This window comes from Bos grunniens, chromosome 2 (assembly GCF_055505025.1).
Source record: "Bos grunniens cultivar Pamir isolate PY7600 chromosome 2, Bosgru_T2T1.0, whole genome shotgun sequence".
Lineage (NCBI taxonomy): Eukaryota > Metazoa > Chordata > Mammalia > Artiodactyla > Bovidae > Bos > Bos grunniens.
Window position 1 is genome coordinate 17,884,947 of NC_141166.1, and position 20,500 is coordinate 17,905,446.

General features: G+C 35.1%; 2 protein-coding genes across 5 annotated transcripts in view; one reads left to right on the top strand and one right to left on the bottom strand.

The window, feature by feature from the left end:
- The window catches only part of PSMD1 (proteasome 26S subunit, non-ATPase 1), an 81,654-nt gene that overhangs the window by 32,514 nt on the left and 28,640 nt on the right, over positions 1–20,500 (bottom strand). The window lies entirely within an intron of this gene.
- HTR2B (5-hydroxytryptamine receptor 2B) lies at positions 4,753–19,996 on the top strand. 4 transcript variants are annotated; one of them, XM_086335750.1, is made up of 4 exons: positions 4,753–4,860; positions 5,763–6,468; positions 14,677–14,877; positions 18,968–19,996. In XM_086335750.1, exons 2-4 carry the CDS (start codon positions 5,946–5,948, stop codon positions 19,858–19,860), a joined length of 1,617 nt encoding a protein of 538 aa, XP_086191876.1. In that variant the 5' UTR covers positions 4,753–4,860; positions 5,763–5,945; the 3' UTR covers positions 19,861–19,996. The 4 variants fall into 4 exon arrangements, with proteins under 4 accessions (XP_086191876.1, XP_086191886.1, XP_086191872.1 ...); XM_086335760.1 differs by having other exon boundaries at positions 4,764–4,860; positions 6,137–6,468; XM_086335746.1 differs by lacking the exon at positions 4,753–4,860 and having other exon boundaries at positions 4,943–6,468.

Sequence of the window (20,500 nt, forward strand, 5' to 3'; positions counted from 1 at the left end):
GAGAAGGAGACAACAGAGGACGAGATGGTTGGATGGCATCAATGACTCAATGGACATAAGTTTGAGCAAGCTCAGGGAGATGGTGAAGGACAGGGAAGCCTGGCATGCTGCAGTCCATGGGGTCGCAAAGAGTTGGACACAACTAAGCAACTGAACAACAAAGAGTTATTTTAGTAGAGTGCTGGGGATAAAAATCTGATTGCAAGGTTACAGACTAGGTAGGTAGTAAGAAGGAAAGTGGAGTAAAAGTCGCTCAGTTGTGTCCAACTCTTTGTGACCCCATGGACTATACAGTCCATGGAATTCTCCAGGCCAGAATCCTGGAGTGAGTAGCCTTTCCCTTCTCCAGGGGATCTTCCCAACCCAGGAATCAAACCAGGTTCTCCTGCATTGCAGGCAGATTCTTTACCAACTGAGCTATCAGGTAAGCCCAGTAAGAAGGAAAAAGGATAGGCAATTATCTAAAGTCAAATGATGAAGGAAAGAGACTGAAGGGATAAAGAAAAGTTTTATTTTTCATTAAGTGGTAAACCTGAGCACGTCTGCAAGAAAGAAGTTAAAGCTGAGAAAACGAATATTTAAGGCATGGATTCTATGTGTGAAAAAGATACTTTATTTAGCAAGATTGCAAATAATATCATAAAGAGTTGGGATTAAGAACTTAGGTAGAAGTTAGTTATGGAAAAGAGGGATGACAACATGATCCCAAAGAATAGGATGGATGGAAAGACATTTTAAGAAGTTGAAAGCTGACTGAGCTTTCAGATTGGTTTAAGCCTTTCATGAAAATAAGTGGTAAATTCAGTCATCAGGGGAATATGAGCACAAAGAGTCTAAGGAGAACAGACTAAGTCTAAAACAGCTACTCTTACTAAAGTTCAGTTATTTCACTGATCTCATCAAAAAAGAATGAATAAGAAAGAAATTAAAAAAAAAAGTCAAGATGTTTTTGGGCTGCAGTGCAGGCCCTGTTGAAGCGAGCTAGTCTTACCTCTACCATACCTATATTGTAAGTGAGTGAGTGGAGTCGCTCAGTCGTGTCTTTGCGACCCCATGGACTGCAGCCCACCAGGCTCCTCCGTCCATGGGATTCTCCAGGCAAGAGCACTGGAGTGGGGTGCCACTGCCTTCACTATCAGTATACTGTTTCCACCCTTTTTGCCCCCCACCTCCCTCCTCTTCTTTCAACCTGGCTTCCTGTCCTCCCTTTGAAATCTTTGAAGACCTGAGAGATTTTCATTTACTCTGTTAGTACTTGGATCTGAAGTTATGTGTCTCTATAGGAGGTTTTCTGAGAGACTGTAATCTTGTATTTAAGGGAGTGTCTGATTAGGAGAATCAGATTGGAGCATCTGATTAGAGAAGGAAATGGCAACCCACTCCAGTATTTTTGCCTGGAAAATTCCATGGACAAAGGAGCTTGGCGGGCTATACAATCCATGGGGTCGCAAAGAGTTGGACACAACTGAGCGACTATCACTCACTCACTCACACTGTTTGCATCCGCCATAGATTATAAATTCTATATAAAGGCAAAACATGCTTATTCTGTTCTTCACTGTATCTCCACAAGCAAATGGAACTCAACAACTGCTTTACACATGAATGAATATGTAATGAACACAATCCACATATTGTCAAAGATTCATTAAGGTGTTAAGTGTTTGAAAGGTATCATGACTGAGAGGTATAGACTATCCAACTAGCCAACCATCTTGGCTGATATTTAAATTGCCTTCCTAGACCTATAAAAGATACTACATTGCCCCTTTAAGTAGAAGACAGATTCTGTTCAACAAAACAAAAGGCATCAGGGATAAAATTCAGTATTTTAGGAAAAAAGGCACCAATTAGGTGTTTTGGTTATAGTCAGATTAGAGTTTGAAACTGACCTTTAAGCTACTTAAGTAAGAATTAATTTATCTGGAGTTCTTGATAAATTAATTTAAGTTAATTAAATAAACTTATCTAGTTCTCTAAATAACATATTCTACACAAAGTTTCCAGATATTTGAAATCTCAAAAAAATGCATTTCACTTATTCCAGTCACCCAGAACAGAGCTGAATAAAGATGATTTAAGCTCTCAGCTGGTAAAGACTGCCTGCAATGCAGGAGACCCCGGTTCAATTCCTGGGTTGAGAAGATCCACTTCCTGGAAAAGGGATAGGCTACCCACTCTAGTATTCTTGGGCTTCTCTGGTGGCTCAGATGGTAAAGAATCTACCTGCAACAAGGAAGACCTGGGTTTGACCCCTAGGTTGGGAAGATGCCCTGGAGAAGGGAAAGGCTACCCACTTCAGTATTCTGGCCTGGAGAATTCCATGGACAGAGGAGCCTGGCAGGCTACAGTCCATGGGGTCGCAAATAGTTGGACACGACTGAGCGACTTTCACTTTCATTTGAAGATTTATTAAATATGTGATAGCCATCACTATATCAATTACCATACCACACAAGAGTTGTGGAGGGCTGAGTTATGAGAGCTACAAGTCTCTATTTTGAACAGAACTACATGCCTGTTCTTTGTAATTCTTGTTTTTTCAGTTGGCCCTATTCGCTATTACCAAAGAGCCATCCACCTTTTAATCTGTTACTCTATTTTGGAGAAGAGACGGAAATGTGTTTGTTAAAACTGTCTCAAGAGTGAATTTATCACTGAATATTCTTTTGTACTGCTTAGATTTACTACCATGGGCAAATGGTTTTTTTCATTAAAGACAGGGGAAAGACAAGTTTTTGTGTGTGTTTAGTGTAAAAAAGATTTGAAGTGGTGACTTACAGACAGTCTTCTACCTAATGTGCATGAAGTTTTAGAGCACAGATTTAGTTATTTGTCAATTAGATTCATCTACTCTTTTATTTAGTATAATTATTTTGCTTTCTCTCTGATTGTCAGCTATGCTTCTAATAACTCAAAGTTGTTGTTAACTACAACAATAAGTAGTTGTTCTAACTTCTTATGGTCCCTAGCCATTAAGCTAATTAAAAATACAAATATAAAATAAAAACATTCTAGGAACCAATTTTAACTATTTTTAGTTAAGGTTTAAAAAAAGAAATGAGTCAATGTGGGTAGAAGGGTTAGTATTGACACAGAATTATATAATAATAATGGTCGGTATTTTTATAACATACTCAATGAATATTTTAAAAAACTTATCTGTAAACACAAATTGATGAAGGTTTACTTCATACACGTCTTTTCATTAAATATAATGGTGCTATTTCCAATCTGACATTACTTGTTTTGCAGATACCTACCTGCCTGCATGAGCACAGAAGCCAAACTGTGGTTCAGAATAAAGCACTATTATAAGGTATTTCCATATTCCTGAAAAGAAATTCTGGCACATTAAAATTTATTTGATTGTTCTTGAGGATTATTTTGTCTTCACCCAAAATTATTAGTAAATATTTTTTTCTAAAATATTGAAGTTTGAGTTAAAATAAAGCAGCAAATATTGAATAAAATCTGAAGTGCTCAGTAGAACTGAACAAAATATTTTCTGGTAACTTTCACACAAGCTAAGGAACATAAATTTGAAATGGCATAAATGCTATTGTCAACAGAGAAGTAATTAAATAACTTAAAAATATGAGTGATGTATGATGATCTTTTATCTATTTCTGTGTAGCATGTGGGATCTTTAGTTCCCCAACCAGGGATTGAACCTGCACTCCCTGCACTGGAAGCGTGGACTCTTAACCACTGGACCAATAGGCAAGTCCCCTATTACATAATCTTTTAAAGGGAAGCTTTGAAAATGCCGAAGTTCTAATACAAAGCTAGTCTTTTAGTTTAAGGATGCTTAGATAGCATAGCTGTTAAGACTTCTACACTAATTTTCTAAAATAAGGCAGAAATATATTTTCATTACCTATCATACACTTTTCCCAATATATCCATGGGGGGGGAAAAAACCCCAAAAAACTGCCAATGAATCAACTGCCAAATCCAGAGGTCATCTTTTTAAAAATAAGCAATGAAAAAGTCTCTTCTAAAACTTATATGGTGCTGGTGCTAAGTCGCTTCAGTCGTGTCCAACTCTGTGTGACCCCATAGACGGCAGCCCACCAGGCTCCCCCGTCCCTGGGATTCTCCAGGCAAGAACACTGGAGTGGGTTGCCATTTCCTTCTCCAATGCATGAAAGTGAAAAGTGAAAGTGAAGTCGCTCAGTCGTGTCCGACTCTTTGTGACCCCATGGACTGCAGCGTACCAGGCTCCTCCATCCATGGGATTTTCCAGGCAAGAGTACTGGAGAGGGGTATACGCATGTACAATTCAAACCTTCCTGTGTTCTTCTATATAAGGTTGTAATCAGAGCAAATTAATTATGTTCCACAACAAAGGCATGAAAGCTACATAAGACACATGTTTCACTGGTAGAAATTAAAACTCTGGAAATCACTTTAAGGCTCACTGGGCAGAATCTCCACAGAATTAAAGCTCCAGTATCTCTAGACTGTATCTTATTTTTTCTCAATTAGGAAAAACAGCCTAGGGTTAATTGAAAACGAAACTATCTTAAGCTATAATGACAGAGTTTATCATAGTCCCCCAAATTAAAGACAGCTCTTAAGAATATAACTTGAATAAGGATCATGAATTGGTTCAACATATTTAACTGGTGATTTTATGAATTATAATAAATGCTGCTACTCTCTAAAAACGAGTGTATCGAAGATGAAACAACCTCCTTGGCACGCTTACAGCTACACAACACATTTGTATGATTTGAAGCACCAGTGCTGGAGGCTCAGAATAAGTCAACGGGAGGAGGACTCCCACCACAGCAGCAAGCAGGTCTCCTGAGTAGATCATATGACACGCTTAGGAGAGTAACCCGCAAATAAGAGGTAAGTACCCATAGATAAATATAGAGTTAATCTAAAGGCTTTTCCTTTTCTTTCTTACAAAACTCTGCTACCATAATTTTTTATTTCTACTCAGTGCTTTAAAAACCAAAATGAAAAATTTACAAATGTTAAAGGGAAGATTTTAATGTGGGATTTGTAAGGCTTTATGAAAAAATGATTTAATCTTCCTCCTAGCCTCCTCTCCTTGCCTCAGAAACTGGGAAGGTTAAGAAAAAAAGAAATTACTACTTAAAAAAATAACTGGTTCAAACTTGGCATAAAGTGATAAATTTGGAAAATATCTGTACAGAAACATGCTTTCTTTGAAAGATGAAACAAGTAAAAACAGTTATTTGGATCCTAGGAATACTTTCTCCTCTTCTTTCAAACTATAAAGGAGTTCTAGAAACCCCAGTTTTTTAGAATGAGTTATAAAAATGTTTTATAAAAATGGCATTTATATGAGTATTAAAATAAACTTGATCCAACCAAATCTAATTACAAATAAGGATTCCTATGCTGGTAAATCATGGTGGGGCGGGGGGGTGGGGGTGGGGGCTTGGAGTGTTTCTAGGTAGAAGGCCAGTGTGTATGAAAAGTTCTGTTTGGTGTTTGGATGTTTCTAATCTTCTGTACATATTCTAAAGTAAAGGTAAAATGACAATCAAGGGTCAGGAAGCACCTAGGTTTTCATTATACCACTGAAAAAAATTAATGTATCTCCCACTTCACTAATTGGAACATATCAGGCATATATATGATTTTAGAACTGGTTGTATTGTCACAAATGCACAAGAGACCTATGGAGAAGGGAGGGGCTACTAATAAATTCAACTGCTTTTTTAAACTGGGTTTTATTAAGAAATAAAGAAAATAATGCAATTGATATATTTTATATCTAGGGAGAACTCTTTGGCATTCAAATTCAAACTCGATTCTGCCACAACAAGAAAAAAAAAGGGAGAGAGAGAAACCAAAAAATAGCCTTTCTTCCCCACAGCTATCAGTTTCTTTCACTAAGCCTTCCGAAACCTGAGCCTCTGCAGAACACTAACCACTCGGGCCTCACCTACAGACATGGACAGATGTACTTACACTTTCATTTTATAGAACTTGAAATTCTCTTTTTAAGGAAGGAGTCAACTTTGGCCTTGAGTGTTTGGCATGGGTACAAAGCCTTAAAAAAGCAGATGACCAGCTTAGCTACTGACCATGCTGATCAGTGTCTGGAATCAGATCAAATCAAAGAAAAACAGCGAATGGCTTTCTCTTTTAGAATATTCGAGCAACGCACAAGTCCTGGGCATGTTTTGCTGAGCTCATTTGACCACTTAATCTCTTCTAACTGGTCTGGATTACAGACAGAATCAATAACAGAGAAAATGAAACAGACTGGTGAGGAACAGGGAAATAAACCGCGATGGGCAGCTCTTCTGATACTCATGGTGATAATACCCACAATTGGTGGCAACATCCTTGTTATTCTGGCTGTTTCACTGGAGAAAAAGTTGCAGTATGCTACCAATTATTTCCTAATGTCCCTGGCAGTGGCCGACTTGCTGGTTGGATTGTTTGTGATGCCGATTGCCCTCTTAACAATAATGTTTGGTAAGTATTTCACTTTGTTCTTGCCATCAAACCACAGAACTATGATATACTATTAGAGAAATGGATACTCATTCAGGGTTTAAATATGAATTTGGACTATTTAAAGATACAGGGAGTAAAGAGTCCCTCATTTTTCATCATTTTCTATGGTTGATAATCAGTTTTAAAGAGCAAAAAATAATTTCTTAAACAATTCTATTCCCTCTCAGTCACCTAAAACAATCATTAAGAAGTCATCCAAGTTAGCAATATTCATATATTCTGAATGTATTACCTAAAACTTATTGTGAAGAACAGACGACTCTATACTTTATCCCATTACTAGTACTTTTTTTTCTTGATAAAGCAATAGCTAGAACACTACTGTGACAGTTAATGTGCTGGGTTAATTATTTATAATGAGATCTCTGAATCACTAAATGCTGAAATAAATCTCTAAACTCAAATTTCAATTGGAATTGTTCTGAAAAGTCTTGCTATAGCTCTTTATAGTTTGTGTACTTAAACTGAAGTGTTACACATGTGTTGTGTTAACAAAAAATTATGTTTAGTTGCTAAGGAATGGTCTGGCTCAGAAAATTCCAAGAGATGATCCATCTGTTTAATTTTTATAATTTCTGACCATTCATGTCCTTGATGTATGTTAGAGGAATAAGACCTCTAAGTTATTAAAATAAATGACCAAATCTGAGTTATTATAAGAATTTAAAACATAATTAGAACTAAAATTTTAGTTTGTCATAATAAAACAGTAAATGATATTAAAATGATGCAAGTAGTTTATGATTCATGCATAACATCTCTAGTTATATAATTTGGGTAAATACAATTCTGATGATGAATTATGAAGGCTCTCAAGAATCAGCATTAAAAGGGTATATAACTTATTTAATGCTTGACATAAATTGATAGTCCATTCATTAATTGCTGAAGAAGATGATTATTTACAGCAAATAGAGCTTTTTAGAGTTGCTTATATGGTGAAGATAAAAAGATTTCAGGTTATAGAAGTAAAATTTATTAACTAGAATTAGATTGCATGTTTGATTGTATTCAGGTTAAATGTTACATTTTTATAAGTAATTATAGAAAGGTATCTAATATTAATACTTGATCCCTCAAATACAATTACATGGTGACAGGCTAAAACTTTCTATTCTTAGCTAGGTGTTAAATTCTTTGGTGGGACAAATAGTAATGTCTTTTCTGCTTTAAAAGACTCTCTCTTCATTAGTATTCTCTATCTATCCCCTCTCTGGTAAGTTTGTAAAAATCCAGTGCAACACACAACCAGGGAAATGATTGAGAAATCTACTCTATAGGTCAGCCTAAACAATCTTAATTCTGAATAAAGTTTAAAAGAAGTAAATGAGGATTATATAGGAACATTTATGCATATTTGGTAAAGATTGTACAGACACCAATTCAAATTCTTATCTCCATGTGCACAACAGTTTAATGTGTGAAGTTACTCTTTAAACTGTGCTGTTAGGCATACGGAAAATGTTAAAATGCTCATCCCAACTACAAAACAAAATTTAATTGACATGTTACACTGAATAAATGAGATTGAAATGTATTTTAACTTTAAAATCCATGAGTTTATAAGTATCAATCATCTATTAGTATTTGCAAAACACTGTTGTAGACACTTAACCAACAGTTAGACAGTTAAGGAATCTTAAAAGGCAAAGTTTCATGACATTAAAGTAAGCTGATAAACAAAATATAAGAGCAGGTAACAGTGATAATCCCATGTATTTCACAGGAAAACAGCAGGCATACAGCAGCTGAAAACTAAGTTTATATTTAAATATTTGGGGCCCAAGATATTCTTAGCTATAAGAGCAAAAAATCCAACATATTTTAACATACAATATGTAGAACATCTTCCTATCTATGTTCAAAAAATTATGTATACACACTTTTAACTTCATTTTGTTCTTTCAAATGTAAATTTTTATTTACAAAATAAACTTTCATAGCCCAAAACATTTCTGCTATCAGTAACTAAGCTGCATAGAAAGGTTAGTAGATTTTTAAAAACAAGCTAAATTGAGAACCACTATTTATTACTGCATTAATTCATTATTGAAAACATTCTACTTCTACGAGAAAATGCATGTTGCCCTCTTAAAAGCTTCAAAAGGATGCATTCATAAACTTGGAACTGCGTATATTATAAATGGGGACCTGAGTTCAAATACTGTTGAGTTTTTAAATGACCTTTCATGTGTTAACTAAATCAATGCATTTATAAGAATTTCTGTAACTTTAAAATGCAGGGGCAGATTTTGTGCATTTTTCTTTCATTATAGGAAAAATCTTCAGAATTTCTGAAGTCTGTACAAACAAAAGTATCCCTGGTTATTGAAATTAAAAAAAATTAACTACCACTATTAGTGATAAGAGTTATTTCAGTTATCTTAGGGAAATTTAAAGAAAGTAACACTGAAACTTTATATTCTAACAAAATTAAATTAAAAAAAAAAAGGACAGCACTGACAATTTTAAAGTGGCTTTTACACTGAGTAACATTTTATCCAAGCAATAATTTGCATATTTGATTATACAGTATTTGAATTTCTATTTTACCAAGATTATGATGACTGATATAACATGGTTTTTCAAATAAATTGTGCTACATTAACTTTTCTGTCACTTCTTCCTCCTTGGGAGCATTGGACTTAACCTTTACTTTCTAGTTTTTTCACTGTCTTGTCTATAATTCTTAAAAACTATGATCATGAATTAGTAGCGTATAATTTAAGGCTTGAAGATGCTTAGGTTAGACATATTTGAGTAGAACGCAAAGGAAAAAAGAGTATCATATGCCAGTATAAAAAAGACAGGTTATTTACAGTTTAAGAATGTCTCTGAACTTTCCCTTCTCCCATTAAACAAATTATTTAAAATGTAAAGGGACACATTTGGTCATCCATTGGTCATTACTGGCTTCTTTATAACAAATTTAAAACAATGTTTCATGATCTGTAAGTTGAAACAGTATCTGTGGTGCGGCTGAAAGTGGGCATATAAAATGGCTGAAATATGGGGGTTCATTTGAAGCAAGATACCATATGCTTTGAATCCTGGTTCTCCTGTATTGGCTTAGGCAAGTCACTTAACAACATATCAGAGCTCAAGCACCCCGTGTGTAAAATGGCTATGCTGAATCTTCCACTGCCACTATCCTGTGAAATTGTCAAGTAGGTCCCAGCACATATTATACACTAATATTTGGCAAGTATTTGTACAACATGCAAAAGGTTTATATACTTAAATACAATATTTAGTTTAGATATGAGTTTGACCAGAGATGAAATAAATGTATAGCAGTAAAAGAGAAAAAAATCAGTTATTCATTTATACAGTGAAAAAACAAGGGAGCAAAGCAATTAAAGGCACTTCTTTCTGAAAAATGGAAATTTTAAAAAACCAATGTAAAATTTTCACAAGTATTAAATCACTCGAAACATTTATAACACTATATTAGACATTTAACCCTATGATCCTTCATATGCTCAAATACAGTGAAAAAACAACAATAACAAAAACAAAGAAGCTTTGTAATAAAAATTTAAGCACTGATCTAGCTGTCTTTTCCAGAAGATAAATATAGAAACAAGAATTTCTGAGATTTAAAAAAAAAAAAACATACTTGAAAACTATGTCCTTTCTGGACATTAGGGCAATTTAGGACTTGTCCTGCTCTAGTATCTTCAAGAACTACATACCTCAATGAACAGAGTCCCCTTGGAATGGCTTTAAAAATAGTCTTTAAATCTTCAAGAGGGAAATCTTTTATGTCCCAGATTCAGAGATTAATGTCAATTACTTTCCAAACTAACAGCATAACTCAGCTTTTCAAACTAAAAACTTGCCCCAAGGATAAGCAAGTTTCAGATGAAAATTAGTCTATGTCATCAAGAAGCCAAGTTTGTGGTTTAAAAATTCAGGTTTATATACCAGTTAAAAAGAAAGCCAAACAAACAACTCACCCAAAAGAAAACAAAACAAAAAAGGCATGGCAATGCACACAGGTTATTTATGCTTCTTAGCCATATTTGATATAGTTAAAATTCAACTTTAGTAAAAGCATACTTTCATGACAAATTTAGTTAAGAGTTGAACAGTTAAATATGTTCTCATGCCCTTTTTCTGAAGTAGAGTTTTCATTTTAATTGGATGCATTTTGCTACCGCAGGCAAGAAGACAAACACTGATTTTATACTGATGATACAGCTCATTGTTTATAAGTGGGAGGGTTTTAATGGCTGGATTAGTTGGCTAGTTTCTGCCAAACAATAAGAGTAATAAGAACTAACATTTATTGGGTGCTTTCTGTATGCCAGACGTTGTTCTAAACACTTTACATGCATCACTGTATTTAATCCTCAAAGCAGCTCTATAAAATGGTATTATTGTCATCCTCATTTTACAAGGGAAGACATAGGAATAAATAAATGATATTATCTGAACCTAGGAGAACTAATTCTAGAATTCACACTCTTAACCTCTTTTACTCTGCTTTCTCAAATGAAATGAGAAATTGTATCAACCAAAACTGTTGTATTTGGCAAGCAGGCAACATTTTATCTTAAATAACTTGATCTTAACAGGAGGGCCACAGAATTTTATCTAGAGACAAGGCAGAACCCAATATTGTTTTAAGTTATATTTCATACTAAATGATACATACTATATAATTTAAATGTTTTTTCTTCTGTAATAGTTTTTATTAAAAAAAATAGAGCCTCAGGAATTAATTTAGTTTAAGTATCTGATAACTTATTTCCCTTAGATTCTTAGATACACTTTTCTGTTTATGTAAATCTTAACTTCCATTTGAAATAATACATTACATTCTTATGGAAATAAGTTAGACATAATACACTGCAACAAATAAATGAAATTATAAATCTTTAAAACCTTTCCAGTTACTCTGAGTAGTAACAAACTTTTCTGACCTCAAGCCTGTCAAATTCATACTAACTGAGAAAACAATTTTAGAATGAAAATATCTGGACTAGGAAAAGTCCTTTTATAAACTGAGAATGTCTAGAGCTGTTTTTAACTTGCATAAATTATTGTATTACATGAATTCTACTTAGGCAATTATTTTGGCTTTGTATAAAAGATTCCTATAATATAATCCAATCATCTGTTACTTTTGTTAGTTTCATAAAAACAGCCTACTCACTAATATCTCATGAAACCTGGAATCATAAAGGTTAAACAAAAAGATCTATCACTCTTAATCCTAAATCTCAGTCTCTTTCTTTCTTAAAGAAAATTCTCTATCACGCTTCAACATTTCTACTGTTATTGATTAAGAAAGCACTGACTAAAGCAAAATATTCTAATGATCTGCATTAATTTTAGTAACCCCTTTCTGCTCCAAAATTGTAGAGTTTATAAATTCTTTTTGCTGGAAAACAAAGCTAACAAGGCTTCTACGCTTAGCTAAAATCAAGACTAAAGAGCGTTCCCTCTTAGTTCACAATCAGAAGTATGTAGGTCAAACAGTTCAATTCCAGAGATATGTACTTTTAATATGAGAGTTCTATTGTGGCCTGCTGCTCGCAGCTACTAGATTTCTGACCACAATTTTCCAGACGAGAACTGAAAAGAATACAATCCAAAATTAGAATAGCTAAATAGGCAAGTGTAAATTATTAGCAACCCATTTAAAAGATGATAGAGAGCAGGCATTTTACAAGAGGAAGCCTAAGACATAAGACCTTAATTAACTGCCTTTTAAAATCTTTAACTATGATTAGAATCTCTGGCTGTAGCTCTAGATTTAAGTATTTTCCTGTTTGCTGCTCAGTTCTAAACCTGAACTTCAGGAGAGTTTAAAATGCAGCCTCACTTTTAGTTTCCACTGCAAAACTCAGTCATAGATGATTCTTTTCACTCTATTTAGGCCATTAATTTCCTTAAGCTCAGGTCAAAGAATACACTGCTGCCTTTGACTGTTCAAGGTCCTTTCCTGCTAATTAAAAAGAAAACTGAACACCACAGCTAAGAGGGAGAAAATCTAACTGATTAGATTCTTCCTAAACACAAGTATCTCTGCCATATTTTATTTCTTTTGTTTATTTTGAGCAGTCTCCCATTAAGTTTTTTATGTGGAATTCTGAGTGCCTATCCTATGCCAGCAAACTCAATAAACAACCTTTTCAAGAAAGCAGGGCTTCTCAAACACTAATCTGCATACAAATCACCTAAGGTTATTTCTTTCACCTGCAGTCTGATTCAGCAGGTAGGGAGCCTGCAGTTCTAAAAAGTTCCCAGGTGATGTTGATACTTGCAGATCTGAAGAGCGTATCTTGAGTAGCAAGGTCCTAAAGAACACTTTCAATTAACCTTTACATTTTAGTAAATTTTGATAAATAAATGCTCCCCCTCACATTTAAAGACTTAATTATACCTGATTTTACCCATCTGCAAAATCAGGATATAATCTCTAAGGTCCCTTCCAGCTCAGTGATTAAATTTTATTATCTCCATCCCTTATCCCCACCCCAATTCAATGAAGTAGGAAAAGCCTGATTAAAGTAATTTACTTAAAAGTATGAATTACTCCCTCCATCTGATGCTTTAAAGCCTTTTTAAAGAATCTGCTGAAGATGCAACCAAGTACAAAGGAATCATTTATTCTTTTTCAATAAAAAAAAAACTCAATACTGATTTAAAAAATATTTTAATATTCCTGTTGGGAATGCCACATACCAACTGCGGAAGCAGAAGGCACCAATGGGAATATTTGTCAACTTTGCTAGCTTTTTTGGTGAAATATCCAAGTATTTTTCACTGAGATCCTACTTGATTCTTAAAAAAAAAAAAAGAAATTCAAGTCTATCTAAAACATCTTTCCCTAAATTATAGTCTTTATTTTGGTGGGGTGGGGCTGGGGTGGGGTCTAACCTCTCTCCACCCCTAAGACTTCCTGAATTTAAACAGTTTACAACTAAAGGGTCTCTTGGTGCTCTGAAATCCTGAGGTAATCTTCGTTCCCCCTCCAATTACCTCAATTATTTTATACCTGTCAAAGGCAGATACACTTGCAAAAACCAAGAAAAGTAGTTTACATTTCATCAGTGGACATACAACAATTAAACCATAAAAAGGGTTTAGATAATCTCATATGTATGGCATTTGTTCTACACAGAAGCAATGTGCCTTTATAGAAAGTTCTAAAATTTATGTGTTTATAAAATGGATTCAAACTGAAATACTCTAGGGAAAATGCTATAATAAATTTTAGTTGTTTTAAAACTGCAAAAAAATATAGTAGTGAGTATATATGTACAATGTATAGTCTATCAAATTCATATATGTATGGATACTCTTCTAAGTAAGTTTATTGGAAAACTACATAGAATATTCAATAGCATATCCTAAACCTGAAATTTTTTAAAAAATTTAATATTCTAAAGTGTTTAAGACTGTATGAGGTATAGGTATGAGGTATAAATGCTTTTTAAATACTTTGTTAAATTAATCACCATGCCTAATAATGAGATGTTCTTTTTAAACCAAAAATCTGTATTACATCTCAAGTGCTTAGAGTGAAGGATGGACTTTTGGAAGGGTAACAATCCACTTTTCTCTGGAATAACCTAAAGCCATTCCTACTGCAAACTTTATTTCAGAACTCCTTCTGTCAAAAGGAAAACTCAAGTCATTCCACTTAGTTATTTCACCAAACTAGAGTTTGCTATCAACAAGGCTCATGCTGCTCCTGCTAGTTAATGCTAGAAATGAGCCCAAATCCCAAGCCTGAGACTCCCATGCTAATATTATTTTTGCCACATTACACTGCTTCCTCTATCTGGCAAAAGGTGTTGTTGTTGTTTTTAAATAGCAGCTTAAAAATAAATTTTATCAGAATAGCAAAATTAAGCTGTAACACTATATACATTTCTAAAAAATTACAAAAGAAATAGACAAAGAGTAAAGGTCAAAATCATGCTAAAAATGCTAAACTGATTTAGAAAGAGTTGTAATTACTATACAAAACAAAATCTATTTAAAAGGTGCCATCTACAGAAATGTATATATTGTCAACTTTATTATCTGAAGTTTTCTTGGAAGTTAAGTTGTAAAATTTCAGATGAATATTGAAAAAGGTTAAAAAATATTTATCAGTTAAAAAAGAAACTGCAGGAGAATATGTTTTTGTTTTTTCCTTTCTTTCAGAGGCTATGTGGCCCCTCCCACTTGTTCTATGCCCTGCCTGGTTATTTCTTGATGTTCTTTTTTCTACTGCATCCATTCTGCATCTCTGCGCCATTTCAGTGGATCGTTACATAGCCATCAAAAAGCCAATCCAGGCCAATCAATATAACTCACGAGCTACAGCATTCATCAAGATTATCGTGGTGTGGTTAATTTCAATAGGTATGTGGGGAATGCCAGGGTGTGGGGTGGGGTATACATGCCTTTGGTTCGTTTTGGCTAGGAGATTATCAGGCCTGGTAGACAGTGATACATCAAAACAAACTCCTCATAACATTACACTCATCATATAGCTTCTAAACCATTGTATCACAAAAAAGGTGAAAAAGCAGAAAAGTTCATGGCTTGTTGTTGACATGCAGGAAGACTAAATCTGAAAAGGTTTTCATATTTGTCAACCAATCATTAAGGCCTAGGTAGCATACAGAATCTTGAAATGTTATTAAAGTAACACCAAAAAATGCCATGCATCTTAAATAACACCTAAGAAAATAAATAGGAAATGAGAAAAAAGAATCAAAACATTTTATGTCGATATCAAAGTTCATATAGTCACCTTGGAAATTAATATGTACATAGACTAGACACATCAGTGTCTGTTTAAGTGTTTTGAACATGTTTATAAATTTTTTTTTTGGCTATACTGCATGGCATGTGAGATCTTAGATCGCCAACCAAGGGATTGAACCTGTACTCCTTGCAGTGGAAGTGTGGGGTCTTAACCACTGGACCACCAAGAAAGTCCTTGAATGTGTTTAATTAGAAATGTTAAGAGAGATATAAATGATATTCAGAAATAATTTCTGGAAGAAATTATATTTCTTAACTGTTTTATGCCCCTGTGCCCATCTTTAATACTCAAAGATAGCTGCTATATTAGAGTATCTGAGAATGAAGTAAAGCATAAATGGTAACTCAAATCTTTTATAAGCTAATATCACAAACACAAACAGATTCACAACAGTTACAATGATCATTAACAGATTGACCAGTATGTTCACTTCTCCCAGTAAGGAAAATTCAAAGAGGAAAAAAATCAAGAGAGACTTGAAATAATCGAGAGACTTGAAATGCTAGAAAGAAATCAAGTAAAGATGTGACTTCTTTCTCTAATGAGAAAAAAAAAGACACTGGGGATTAGGGGAAAAAAGAAAGCAAGACATTGAAAATGACCTACATATTCTTGGAATACAGATACCAAGACCAACTCTCTTTTGAAAACTTTGGAGGTTAAAGTAAGGAGTGTTACTACTCTGGCTTGGGAAGAAATTAAGAGTCAAGGAGAAGTCTATTTATCTGCAAGCAGTGAGAAAAAGCTAACTTTGGGGAAAGAGGCTGATTGATAGAATAGAAGAGGCCCCTAAAAAAGAAGCTATGGAAAGGGCATTAGAGATAATGGGTGACAACTGCCAAAATTTAAAGTGGAGAGAAAGAAAACTGAAGTTCATGTCAAAAACCCCATATCTTTTTGGTAAGCTCAGGGCAAAGAGAGGAAAGGAAAGGGAAACTGTGTGTGTTGCAGTAGGGTGGAAGCGAGGGGTGGAATGGGGGACAGGGCAAAGGTGGAGGGAAAATAGGAGAAACGGCTCCTTAAGAATTAAAACATGTGAAACTGAAATATATATTCAAGCCAATATAGAGCCTGTTGGTAGAAGCTGTACCTCGATTAAGCCTGGATGACATGAATTTACATTGATAAAACTGATCAAATTTATAGAGTGCTTATATGTTAGACACTAAGAATACAAAAATAAGAAAAAGAATCTTTTCACTCAGGAAGATGGTCTCATAGTAAGTACTAAGTATACAGAAGAAAAGAATAAAAAGATGACCTCAGATTTACAGCTTACAAGGGATCTTACAAACCTATTTTTTCCTTCTATAGATGAGAAAAGAAACCTAGAGGATTTAAATAGTTGGCTTAAAGACCTATGGTTTTTAGCACAAAGGCCAAGATCAATGCCATTTTCATTTTATCACACTCTATGCTGTAGAACCAATGACAATTTAACAAATTTGTAAACGAAAAGGCAGATAATGATGTTAGTTCAGTTTTTAAACTCTGAAAGTGCTGAAAAGAGCTCACTTTCTTCTTCTGGATTTACAGTTATCCCAGGTAACACCTGACAACAGTAAGGTTGAAAGGAGAGTAACAGGGTAAGGTATACAAAATACCAGAGAAGACAAAGGTTACTGACCAACAAGCTGGTTGAGAAGATAACATGAGCCTTGATGGGAGTTAATGGAATGTGGGAAAAAGAGAAGGATGAACTAGAGGTCAAGATAACTGTGAAAAGAAGTTCTACAGTAATGAAGAGCAGCAGGACAAGAAAGAGAAATAACCATTCATGATTTTAGATATGGGATAATTTTAAGTGGACTTATGGATGGCTTCTTGGACTGCAAGGAGATCCAACCAGTCCATTCTGAAGGAGATCAGCCTTGGGATTTCTTTAGAAGGAATGATGCTAAGGCTGAAACTCCAGTACTTTGGCCACCTCATGCGAAGAGTTGACTCATTGGAAAAGACTCCGATGCTGGGAGGGATTGGGGGCAGGAGGAGAAGGGGACAACAGAGGATGAGATGGCTGGATGGCATCACTGACTTGATGGACATGAGTCTGAGTGAACTCCGGGAGTTGGTAATGGACAGGGAGCCCCGGCGTGCTGTGATTCATGGGGTTGCAAAGAGTCGGACACGACTGAGCGACTGAACTGAACTGATGGATGGCTTCAGGAATGCAAACAAATAACTGGAGGTGAAGAGTTCAAGAAATATAACCTTAGGCATTAGAAGAGTCATCAATGGGATGAAATTATGGAAGATGATAGAATGGAACAGGGGATAGAAAACTACAGCAAAGGGCTAAACCCATTAAGGAAGACAGACAATATATCCTGGAGGTTGGTAGAGGATCCAGATGGAGAACAGTGTAAGTAGCTTACACAGGCTTTGAAAGAGATGTGCTTTTGAGGGGGTGGGGGTGTAGTGGGGAGAACAGTGTAATGGTTACTGGAAGTAATAGGACAGAAGGACCAGCGAAAGTTTTCTGCAAAGGGCAAGATAGTAAATGTTTTGGTCTTACAGATTCTGTATGATTTCTGTCAAAACTACTCAGCTCAGCAGCAGGAGAACAAAAGCAGCCACAGACCATATATTAACAACGGGTATGGCTGTGTTCCAACACAATTTTATTTACAAAAATGGAAGACAGGCCGGATTTGGCCACTGAGCCACAGTTTGTTGACCCCTAGTGTAGAACAGAGAGTATACAGATGATCTTTCTGGTGATGTACCTGAGAAAAAGCAGACAAGGCAGCAGCCCTCATTAGAAAGGGTTTGAGGAATACATTCTTGTCAAGGTCTCCATGCTACAATAAAAAGGCGATGTAGATGACAGGAATATGTTCAGATTCAGAGAAGTGAATCCTTCTATGATACCTCAAGAATCCTAGAGATGTCTAAAGATCAATTAACTCAGACTTACTTTAAAATATCTGCTGTTTCAAAGGGAAAAGATTAGGGCCAACCCTTGTGTTCTCTTCCTAATAAGCTATTTTACTAATAAGCAAGATCATATTTAAATACCTACTTCATAATATTTAAAGTATAAGAAAATTAGCATGAAATATATTGCTTTCATTTCTAATGGAGGAAAATGCAATCCTGAAAATAAATTTCATGACCACAAACTCTTAAGTAACATTTAATAAAAAACAATGAACCCTTAGTTTTCCCTAAGAAGTCAGAAAGAAGAAGTTAAAAGACATTCACAAATATCAAAAGATAAACTGTTAAATGAAACTGTGTAAGCTCAGAGATTAAAAAATAGGTATCAACTCAGAACTAAGATACTGCATGAATGTATTCTTAAGTCTTTTGAGCTCAATCACATGGGATATTAAGATAAAAGCAGCTTCTCTCCTATATTCCTTTCCTTAACCCGGGATAGCTCAAGAAACAAAAATAGATACTGTGAAGTGGAGAATAAATGAAGACATTCTCTATGTCATGGGTACAATATAGTTTCAGCGACGCTTTAATTATACAATTGAAACCACTAACGTGTCTCTTTAAAAACAGCAGGTTTGCCTACTTAGATTCTGTTTGTCAAATCTTCCATTGATTAAGTGCTTTGATTCTGCCTTCGGGTACCAGGAATTAACATATACTAACAGTGAAATGTCAGTAAGACAAACTTTAAAAGGATCTAATCAAAGGTCATAACTCAGTTTATCTTGTTTTCCTTAGGCATTGCCCTTCCAGTTCCTATTAAAGGGATAGAAACTGATGTGGCTAACCCAAACAACATCACCTGCGGGCTGACAAAGGATCGTTTTGGCAGTTTCATGCTCTTTGGCTCACTGGCTTCCTTCTTCACACCTCTGGCCATCATGATTGTCACCTACTTTCTCACTATCCATGCTTTACAGAAGAAAGCTTACTTGGTCAAAAACAAGCCACCTCAACGCCTAACATGGTTGACTGTGTCCACAGTTTTCCAAAGGGATGAAACACCTTGCTCATCACCAGAAAAAGTGGCAATGCTGGATGGCTTTCACAAGGACAAAACTCTGCCCAATGCAAGTGCTGACATACTTATGCGAAGAATGTCCACAGTAGGGAAAAAGTCAGTGCAGACCATTTCCAATGAACAGAGAGCCTCAAAGGTTCTCGGGATTGTATTTTTCCTCTTTTTACTTATGTGGTGCCCCTTTTTTATTACAAATGTAACTTTAGTTTTATGTGACTCATGCAACCAGACGACTCTCAACATGCTCCTGGAGATATTTGTGTGGATAGGCTATGTTTCCTCAGGAGTGAATCCTCTGGTCTACACTCTCTTCAACAAGACATTTCGGGATGCATTTGGCCGGTACCTCACCTGCAATTACCGAGCCCCCACATCAGTAAAAACCCTTGGAAAATGCTCCAGTAATATCTACTTCCAGAATCCAATGGCAGAGAATTCTATATTTTTTATGAAACATGGAATGCGAAATGGCATTAATCCTGCCAAGTACCAGAGTCCAATGAGGCTCCGAGGTTCAACCGTTCAGTCTTCATCCATCATTTTACTAGATACACTTCTCCTCACCGAAAATGAAGGTGACAAAACTGAAGAGCAAATCAGTTACGTATAGTAGAAATGGCACAATTTTAATATAATGATGAGTAAGATGATGAAGAAAATATAAATATACCAGAATTATATAAAGAACTTTATATCATGTATCAAAAATCATCTCTTAATAAATTAAGAATTATGTATTAAGATTATCCAATTTTCTTTATTTGGGCAAAACTATTCTACTACTAATAAAAAATCATTTTTGTAGAGTTGAAAATTAAAACAATCCAGCACACTGGTTAAATGTTAAGATAGTCAAATGAAATAAAATTAATAAATCAATAAACTTGTGGTTTAGAAAAATACAATGTCACCATACAAAAAAACAATGCTACCATAAGAATTTACTTAGTTCCTAACTGCATGTTAAGCTATGCCAAGAATGAAATAAACAAAACAAACAAGCATTAACCTTGTCTTCAAGGCAGAACAACAGTGATATGAGGTCTAAAAATAAGAGTATCAAATAATGATCACATCTGAAGATAAGCTAAGATTGCCATTTACAGTTTGGCTTAGTTAAATGTGGGCTTCCCTGGTGCTTCCCATGGTAAACAATCTGCCTGCAATGCAGGAGACCCAGGTTCAATCCCTGGGTTGGGAGGATCCCCTGGAGGAGGGCATGGCAACCCACTCCAGTATTCTTGCCTGGA